Source organism: Chenopodium album, chromosome 17 (genome assembly GCF_948465745.1).
Source record: "Chenopodium album chromosome 17, dcCheAlbu1.1, whole genome shotgun sequence".
Taxonomy (NCBI): domain Eukaryota; kingdom Viridiplantae; phylum Streptophyta; class Magnoliopsida; order Caryophyllales; family Amaranthaceae; genus Chenopodium; species Chenopodium album.
The window spans coordinates 6,098,299-6,108,651 of record NC_137850.1 but is presented as its reverse complement, the minus strand read 5'-3'; the positions used below and the strand labels follow the sequence as shown (position 1 = coordinate 6,108,651).

General features: G+C 31.5%; 2 protein-coding genes across 2 annotated transcripts; one reads left to right on the top strand and one right to left on the bottom strand.

Moving 5' to 3' along the window:
* Nucleotides 1-156: 156 nt before the first annotated feature.
* Nucleotides 157-1,169, top strand: LOC145588578 (uncharacterized). The gene is made up of 3 exons (XM_081645209.1): nucleotides 157-345; nucleotides 642-762; nucleotides 949-1,169. Exons 1-3 carry the CDS (start codon nucleotides 157-159, stop codon nucleotides 1,110-1,112), a joined length of 474 nt encoding a protein of 157 aa, XP_081501335.1. The 3' UTR covers nucleotides 1,113-1,169.
* A 483-nt stretch (nucleotides 1,170-1,652) lies between these two features.
* On the bottom strand, nucleotides 1,653-6,051 carry LOC145589444 (serine carboxypeptidase-like). The gene is made up of 9 exons (XM_081646013.1): nucleotides 5,558-6,051; nucleotides 3,765-3,933; nucleotides 3,547-3,666; nucleotides 3,300-3,443; nucleotides 3,064-3,214; nucleotides 2,879-2,967; nucleotides 2,505-2,763; nucleotides 2,275-2,408; nucleotides 1,653-2,043 (listed from the first exon to the last, which is right to left on the bottom strand). Exons 1-9 carry the CDS (start codon nucleotides 5,911-5,913, stop codon nucleotides 1,921-1,923), a joined length of 1,545 nt encoding a protein of 514 aa, XP_081502139.1. The 5' UTR covers nucleotides 5,914-6,051; the 3' UTR covers nucleotides 1,653-1,920.
* Nucleotides 6,052-10,353: the final 4,302 nt, after the last annotated feature.

The following is a 10,353-nucleotide window of genomic DNA, read 5'->3' as shown; positions in this document are numbered from 1 at the left end:
CTTATATATATATATAAAAAAAAAATAAAAAAAAAAGGAAAAAGTACCAAATAAGTTGTAACTCGCAAAATGGTACGGTAGGAGATAACTACAACAATCAAAATTTTACTAGAGAGTACGACTGTTGTTCCGTAAGCATAGAAACAAGAAGCTAGCATGGCAGACGATAAGCCAGAGACTCTGATATGCACCATTGTAGCAGTAGACTCCACCAACGACTTCTCCTACTTGGTTTGTTCAGTCTGCGAAAAGCCCCTTCACAACCCCATTTCACCCTGCAACTTCTGCAATCGCAACGCCTTCAATTCCTCTTCTTTTCCTTCCAAACGCCTCTTTCGCCTTCTTGTAAGTTTTTCTTCCTGCAAATTTACCAATCTGATCCTGAAATTTCAGAGATAATTATGTGTCAGATTACAATCGTTTTGTTTCTGGGTTAGGTTCACAATGTAGGAATTGTACTGCCTAAACCCGGATCAAATTCCGTCTACATCACTGCCCTTTGCGAATATGTGTGTATTTTAATATTTCTTGGTGGGGGGTTTATGGGTTTTTTCAAATTTAGGCTTGGAATTCGGAATTTTGTTGAAAAATGTCTAATTCTTCAACTGATGATTATGGGTTTTTTGTGAATTTTTTGGCAGATGTCAATAGCATCAGATACAAAGGTATTTAGGGTGATCTGCTTTGATAGGGCTGCTAAAGTTTTGCTTGGTTGTTCTGCTGGTGAATTCTTCGATTTTGCCAAGCTTCATCCTTTTGCAGGTACATTTTTCCCTTGTTAGCGTTCATGGGGCAATAGTATGGTGCAATAATGAAATTTCGAGTTCTTTCAGTTGTTTTTAGTCATGCCCTTCTTATGATAATGTTATTGTAGTTGATGTTGCATAGTAATTGCATAACTTTTGTATTTAGTCATGTTAGTAGTAATCTGTGGTTGGGTTCTTACAGCTGCAAATGCTGGAAGGATCCTGGAAGGTGAAATGTGTCGGATGACATTGGCGAAACCAAAGAATGGTAATGCTCAACATCTGCGCGTTGCATCTGTTGTTCCTTTGAGCTCTGGCTTTCAGCCAGTAATTCAGTCTTTGAAAGAACACTATGGAGTGCACTAGTTCTTGATTTTTCTATTTGGTATATTGGGGCTTAGTTACAGACTTACAAGTTGTTAAAGATACTAGATGTATTGAAAGTCTTCTTGTTAGCAATGGATAGTTGTGGGAACTTGAGTGCATTTAAGGCTTATTACTGTCCTTGAGACTGAGAGAGTTTTAACAGATAGGCTTATCCTGTTACATAATAAAACAGACGATGCTGGTCTCTGCAAGTGTTCTACAGTTTTTCTTATCCAAACTTGTTCACGGTTGAACTTAAGTTGTACCGATTTAGTGATGAGCTTGTTATTGTAGAGAGTTGATGATAGACAGTAGCAACGGCCTACAGATACAGACGTGTGGTTTGTGATTAGAAGCCACTTTTGTATTACTGTGATTTGCTAAGTGAAATGAATTTTTGTATTTTGAACACTAGTACGTGAATGGATTGCTTAAACCAGTTTGGGTTTTGTGAAAGGGTTATGTTTGAAGTTTCAGTGATGGCTTCAAGTTTCAATTGTTGTATGGCCTGGAACTTTGTTTTATTTTCCTGTCATAGTGTTAAGGCTGAACACTCTTTCTTATTCACTGTTCCTTTGAAACCTTTGCTGTCGATCTTACAAATTAGAAATCCGAAGCTTTGTGGAACAGAGGGTAGTATAATTTATTTGTATGCTTAAAAAGAATAAACTTGAAAATTCATGGCTACATAAGATCTTAGGTACTGCACACTGATGTCTATATGGGTCAAAGTAGTTGCTCGTTCATATCAGACTGTACGTTTGATTTTACTACAAGTGCTTCTGACCCATCAACAACGGGCAGAGTATCACACGGGTGAAATCTTCTCTGTTATATCTGCTGAAGCCAGAGTACCTTTAGTCCACCTCTTGAGCATCTCTAGAGCAGCCTTAGGCTGGTCCATTGGGACCATGTGTCCAGCATCATGCACCTGTCTCATAAAAATTCCAAAGTTAGCTACTACATTGTAGTAAAGACGAAGACTTTTAGGTGATGGTTGATTAAAAATCAGGCTCAAAATTGAGCAAACTTAGATGATTGGCACCATGTTTAAAGGATGCAATGCCCTTGATCTTTTCCTCAGTCATCCTAAGACTCCCAACAGTAAGAACATAAGGTAAATTTATGCCATTATATAGAAACATAAGTACAAGAGCTAGACCTTGAGGAAAGCAAGGGAACCATGGCTTTTCATTTGTCCTGCTTCTTTGTTATCAACAGTGAAGGATACAGTAGGAGCTGCTGTAAAATCTTTTTGTCCAGACCATTCCACGGCATGCACCCACCTAGAGTTCCCTGCAGCAGATAGAAAGACAACTCATTTATATGATGAAGGTTAATGACTGGTAAATCTGGATAAGATTAAAAAGCTTCTGGTGAACAATAACTTACCAAGCCAGTTGCATATCAGATCATACTCCCCAGCATAAACCAACAACTTGATTCCATCCTCCAAAAGGGCAGGGATACCAACTTCGAGATTCCTCATCCAGTCCATTTGCATGGCATCATACACCTCGGTACTACATGATACGAAGTCAATGTCCCCAACACCAAGGGCTTTTCTTACTGATTTCTGATTCAGTAATGTCTCCATATTCGAAAAGTCATAACACAAGCTGGTCTCACACTTCTTCCTGATGTCATAGTACTGCATATAGAAGAAATAGATTTTTCGCAGTTAGTCCATGCTTAAGGCAGGCTTTTCGAAATGTTATGTTTCCATTTCCATTTCTATTTCTAAAATGTAATACAGTGTTACTTACGTTTGTATCTCCTGCATAGTCCATGATTTTGTTGAAGATGTTGGTGCAAGCAAAGTACGCATTCAAGCAAGAATCTTTACCATCAGTACCTGAAATCCCCAAGGACGAGAAAACACTTCATATACGACTTACAGAAGTCTTAATAGCTGCGTTTAGCAGGAAACAGGAAGACACAGGATAAATACCACACTGCTTGATTGCTTGTTCACAGGCAGGAACCATTTCGCTGATGCTTTTGTGCTCTGCCTGTTTGATGATCCCATTATCCAAAGCAAAGTCCGGGTATGCTTTGTATTGAATTTCTGGATGGGTGAGGCCGTTACCAATTGCAAAACCCTGATTACAAGGAAAACAGATTGAAATTAAGTCCTTGCAAGTAATTCAAAGATGGAAAAGAAAAGTAAAGGGGAGATTGAAGTACCTTGAGATTTATGGGAAGTCCTTCTTTCGCCTTGTTTCCGTTGTGAACTCTAGCAGCAAAGGCAGGGATGTAGTGCCCAGCATAGGATTCTCCTGTGATATAGAAGTCATTCTTGGCATACTGAGGATGCGCCTTGAAGAAAGCCTATAAATTTCCAAAAATATTTCGAGTTAGAACTGGATTGTAGTCCCTTACTAGTATTTCAATAGCTCGAGAAATCAATTTGAACCAACAGCAGCACACGCACCTGCAGGAAGTCGTACAAGTCATTGCTAACACCATTCTCATCGTGTCGAATGTCACCAGAATTGGAAGTGTAACTAAAGCCTGTTCCTATTGGCTGGTCGACGTAGATGAGATTGGAAGCCTACAAAAGTATCAACAAAATGTCATATGTCATGAAATCATCACAGGATCAAGACGAATAACTCAAAGAAGTTGAATGACCAAGGATTAGAATGATACCTTATCCCAACCATAATCATTCCAAACCAGAGACATGTTGTTGGCAATTTGATAAGGTCCATTCTCATAGAATAGAGCTAGCTCACTGCTGCACCCTGGTCCTCCTGTCAACCAAATCACGACGGGATCATCCTTGCGATTTCGTGATTCAAAGAAGAAGTAGAACATCCTGCAAAGATTTTTGTTCATTAAGTCATCAGATTTATATCACTTTGATTAAGAAAATTTTATAAAAAATAAAAAAATAGGTACATTTACATTGATAGATGGGCTTAAAATTAACTTTTGTACTGTATTAATAAAACACTAAGCCATTTTTCATTAAAAAGATGGCCTTTTTGTCCCGGATTATGTAATTTTTTTTTTTTTTTAATGAAAAGTAAAAAAATCTATTGGCAAATCAACTTCCCAGAAGTAATTTTTAAAGAGACTTGTAATATTGATAATTACAGTAATAAAAAATTGATTTCCTTTTTGTGTATGCAACATTGTTTGATGCTTTGTATTATTAGCAAATTCTTTATTTCTGCCTATTCTCTTTTTATGTAACATGTTTTGTGCTTTGTTTAGCAAATACACTAAGCCTTGAATTGTGACATATTGTCATTAAAATGACGGTTTTTTCGTCTCATAATATAATTCCTTAACGAAAAGTATAAAAATTACAGGGCCAACGCAACTTCCCAAGGAGTAATTTTTTTTTTTTTTTTTTTGACGGGATCCCAAGGAGTAATTTTAAGGAGAAACATGATATTACTTTGTAACAAATAAAATTAAAAAAAAAAAATCAACTTAAAAGAACAGAGTACAAATTCTTTCAAGGATAAAACTAGTATTAAAAATGTACCGAGTAATCAAAGTGTAAAAATTACACAATTGCATTATCTAGCAAATATAGAATTCAATCATTTCAACACAAAAACAGCCAAACATTGATTTCCTTTACTTATCCTTTCTCTCTTTTTATGCAACATTTTTTATGCTAGCTTAGTATAGGCCGTCAATTATTCATGCTTGCATATGCAGAAACCTTTAACGAAATATATATGACACATAATAATCACAACATCATGAGTATTCTTTACTCTATTATTATATACAATTAAAACCTCTATTATAATAAATAAATATACAATTAAAACCCATTTAATATATTATTAAGTTAATCCATGTATTTAGTTAGGCTTAGGCATGAACTTCACTTTTGTTCTTAAAAAAGAAACATCTTTTTCTTTACTTTACTGTCTTTTCCTTGCTTCTTAGAAAGTGTACCATTAATTTACTCCATAGATTAAGGCAAGCAATCACATGTAATTACAACGCTTTGCGCGGTAACATCAACTCAACATTAATAATATTGATGGACACGTAATTAAATTTAATTTGTACCAATATCGCCAAACATATATCAAAACCATAATTATTGATTACTCCCACGCAATTTTATTTCATTAAAAATTAACATAAGTCTTTTTACATATATATATATTCTGGAAGAGGATAAAGGATATTTTATGCTTAATTGTATATAATACGACCGTTGTATATAATTTTATTTATCGTATGATAATTGCACGCCACAAAAACAAAATGAAAATTATATATGATCATGTGTGAATATGCGATGTAAACCACTATCGTGCAAAAGTATAGTATCCATAAAATTCAATCAAATAGTTGAACTAGGATTCCAAAGTCAAAAAAATCTGGTAAAACTAATAAAAACAAACCAATGAAAAACCAACTCTTGAAAAAAATAAAAGATAGAAAACACAAAGAACACAAAAACACACCTGGCATCTTTAGAATGAGGAAGACGATAATACCCTGCATGATGACCCAAATCCTCAACACTAGTACCCGGGTCACCACCCAATTCGGATATCTTAAACCTCTTCTCTTCCAAACCCGATTCCGAAACCGATAACCCGGTTTCGACATCGTCGTGGTGGTTATAAGGGTGTTTTGGGAATAAATTAAGTTGCCTTATAAGTCTCTCTGCTTGAAGTTTTGGAAATGTTGTGGTAGATGATAACTTAAAGTGTTCTTGTTGTTTATGGTTTGGTTTAGCATTTGTTAATGATTGTAAATTCAATAGACAAAAAACAACAACAAAATAACTAAATTTATGAGAAAACTTAAACCCCATTTTTATTTTTGTTGGTTTTTAATTTTTGAAATTTGAGATAAGAAAAAGAAGAGAAGTTTGAAGGCTATTTATAGAGTTTGGAATTTAGGTATAAAGTGGGGGGAAATAAAATGTGAGAAAAAAGAGTGCCTTAACGGTCTAAGGGTTGTTCAGTTGTTGCACTAAAAGTAATGTATTTCTTACTTTAAAGCTATTTGTTTACAAATTAATATTATGTATTATTATATTTTGGCTCTTTGTTTCCTTTGTTTTTTTAGTTGTCATTCTTTTTCTTTGTCTTTGCTCCTACTTATCTTTTTCTTTGATGTGCCATCATTACCTTCCCTTGTTTGGATTTGTTTATATTAAGTGATATATTTATTTTATTTTATAAAGGGATTTCAAAATTTAGGAAATATTAAAATATATATATATATATATATATATATATATATATATATATATATATATATATATATATATATATATATATATATATATATATATATATATATATATATATATATATATAAAGTAATGTTATGTAAATTATTTGATGCAATTAAGAGAATGTAATTACTTACACATTATGCAATGAATGTGGCTATAGCGTTTAAAGCTAAGAAAGGAAATCTATTACTCCGTATCTTTAAAGCCATATTCTTTTGCCATGTTTACTTCTCTATTTAGTGTTATAGTCCTAGTGAGATGTAAATCAAATTTAATGTTTACTATAATCTTCAAATTCAGGGAATAGTATAATTCATCATATCTTCATATCGATAAATCATTAGATGCATTTGAGAGAATGAATATGTATTCAATAATAACTACTTTCTCCGTTCTTTATTACTTAACCCGCTTTGACTTTTACACTATTCACCACCCCTCCTTTGACCGTCTTTTGTGAATAATATGTAAGAAAAAATATATTCATGTATGATCTTTTTGGATTCGTCTCAATAACTACTATCATAATATATAACTTTTATAATTTTTACTTATGGAGAATTTAAGTTATTGATCGTGAAAGTTTTGCATTGGCAAGCGTGATAAAAGAAACAGATCAAGTAAAAAAGAACAGAGGAAGTATATACTAAAAGACACACCAGCAATCACACGTGTCATCTCCTGGTTTTTTTTTTTTTTTTTTTTTTTTTTTTTTGGCTAAACAAATTTCTATTAAAGAAGTAAATCTTATAAAAAAAACAACTCCCTAATCTTATACTGTGCATTATAATTACTTGAGATAAAAAGAATTTCTTTAACACAATTCTTTAGCTATAAAAAAAAAAAAAACCATTCCTAACATAATAATTTGCAATATATTCTTTAAAAAAATAATAATAAAAAAATAAAAATAGAATCCATAATTCTACTAACAAGAAGGTATTTACTACCTCCGTTAACTATTAATTGCAACAAAGGGATATTATTTGTGAGATATAAAATATTCCTTTGTTGCAAATAATAGTTAACGGAGGTAGTATATAGTAAGTGTTTTTAGAAAGTTAACAACACATATTTTTATCATCCCTTTGAAAATTATGTTCATAATAGAAAGTCAATAATCAATAATTTATTTATACATATACTAAACTATAGGTCTCTAACTTAAAAAAATAACACATATCACTATCTCATTAATCTCCAGCGTTTTTTCCTTCTTTGATTAAAATATTTGTGAAGTATTTTTTTTTAATTATAAGATCACTTAATGTAAAAGTTAGTTAGAATATAATATTACATAACCCCAAAAAACCTAAGGTAGATCAATATTATTTGTTATTGCTATTTTTCAAATATATTGATAGTACATTTAACATCCAATGCTTCTTATAGAAAAAAATTGACCAAATTAATTTATTTTATTAATCTTTTAATTATTATTTTTTTCTTACACATACCAATAGAATTTATTTCCCAATCCAATCTTTAAAAAATATTTTACAATTATTCTATCGTTACAACACATGATTTTATATCTATCATATCATTCGTACTCCGCATTTTGATCTAAAGTTGACTATAAATATTTTTAAATATTTTTTATCTATAAAAATTAATTATTATAATAACCTAATAATGATTATTAAAAAGTACCGTGCATGAAACGGGAACTAACCTAATTTGCAATAAATGCGAACATAAGCTAAGTTTGAAGGAAAAAAAAAAAAAATGTAATCCTTACTTTTACTTCGTATATTCTTTCTTATGTTATCTCATTATTGGGGGATAAACAATCTTTGTCACACCTAATAAGACATTTCTTTATTCAAGAAACTTCTTATTTTAATTTTTGTTCATGTCTCTTATAAGGACTTTTATAATCGAGTTAAGGAACACTTAAGGGCTTTCAATTTTACATCCACAAATTCTTGTTTAAACTACGTATACTTTGGTGTTTTATTGCAAAACGAATGGACTATATTATGCTTCTAATTAATCAAGTGAACCTACACTTTTTTTTTTTTTGATCATAGGATCTACACACTATTGAGCCAGAAACCACCCCTAATGTTTTGATAAGGTAAGTTAGTTGACATCTACGAGTGTGTAAGAAATATAATCAAAAAAAGGTAGAGTAACTTATTACTTATGTAAGGAAAATGTCACTACTTAAATCTAGATAACTAATTAATAATCCCGTCAAGGTAATCACGGAAATTAGAGCAAGTACAAAATTTGCTTTGAATCATGGCTTTTTCGATCTAAGTTTTTTTTTTTTTTTTTTTTTTTTTTTCATATTTGAAAGATTAGCTCTCAAAATTTTAAACATCAAACACCCACACTCTCCAACGCCAAAAATTGGAATGCTTTACTTAGCTTTATTTATCAACTTTGTAATATATAATATACTATGTAAAATGTATAGAGTATTATTATTTTAAAAATCACAATATAATCAATACTTAATTAGTTAATTTTTCTATCTATTAGGACAATGCTTAAGTCTATGCTAGTTTAGAGCCACCGAATAAGAGAATCTCCATTTCCAATAATTACAATTGTTGGAGTATTCTTCTAACAATGGTGTGTTTTTTTTTTTTTAATGTTGGCCAGTTGGGTGTTTGTCCTACACTGGAAGAAAAAGAGTTTTTACTTACTTTATATACATTGACTTGTGGTGTAAACATGAATAAGTTCCTAATAATATAGAATGTATAAATTAAATAACCTTAATCTCTACTAGTGTCACAAAGTACTACTCCTTAATCTCTACTAGTACTTTGTATTAAATTAACATAATTATTTGTCATATCATGAGTGAAATTTTAATGACAGTATATGTATGTTACATACTACGTATATTATTGGTACATTAATGCATGTAGAGAGAGTGAGGGATATCTTAAGTGGTTAGAGTTCTCCTTTCGTTTCCATGTGATCCTGGGATCGATTCTCATTACCCGCCCTTGTGACTCTCTAAACACCCAAAAAAAAAAAAAAACATGTAGAACTTACCCTTCAAGGCTTCAATGAAGTTTTTGACTAACATACCAACCCAAAGTGGAATTAATAGCTTCCTTAATTTAATACCTTTACAACATGCTTAGCTTCTGATATTTATTGTAGGTTTTAGTGTTTTGGTGAAGTCAAACACACTAGTTTAAACTTTAAGGTAATGATTAGCCTTAAGTAGTAATAACATTATTCAATTCGATTCCAACTTTACAATAGGGTAAAAAAAACCTTAATTTTCCTTAATTACCTATCATATAAGTAAATTATATATCTACCTCGGCTCTAATACAAGTTAATAATAGTGAAATTCAACCAACACTACGTACTACCCTATATATATTATGCACTACTAGTAATTAGTTTTATCGAATATACCCTATCTACTAGTTTGATGATGTGAAATGGTTATTTTTTGTCCGAGTGTTAAATCTGTTGAAAAATAAATGACGAATGAAAAAAACGGCTTGAAAAAAGTACCAAAATGAGCTAGCTAAGGAATACATAAACCGTCAACGTCATATTAGAGACAGTTTGATCCCTAAAACATGGAATATTGTTGAGTACACACAAAAGATGCAGAAGATAGATTAAAGGGTATGTTTTGGTAAGCAATTGCGTAAAAGGAGCCACCTTTCTAAACTAATTAATTTAATACATACATCACAAAAAATAAGGGCCTTTTTTTAATAAATAAAGCAAGCTTAACAAGCCAAAAAAAAAATAAAAAATAAAAAAAATATAAGTGTAGTTGTCAGTGAATCGGTAATTAAGCGTGAAGTGAAATATACGTGGACCTTTTATTGTTTGTTTAATGACGAGTTGATGACTGATCTCCCATACTTAGTTGACGTAAGACTACCTAATTATAGAGCTTATACTAGAATACTTGTTTTATTGTCTCAACACTACTATATGTTCAATTACTACAACAATACAAATTCTTAAATGGACCTAATTCACACTAATTTATTGTGAACCACCAACATTAGAGACAAT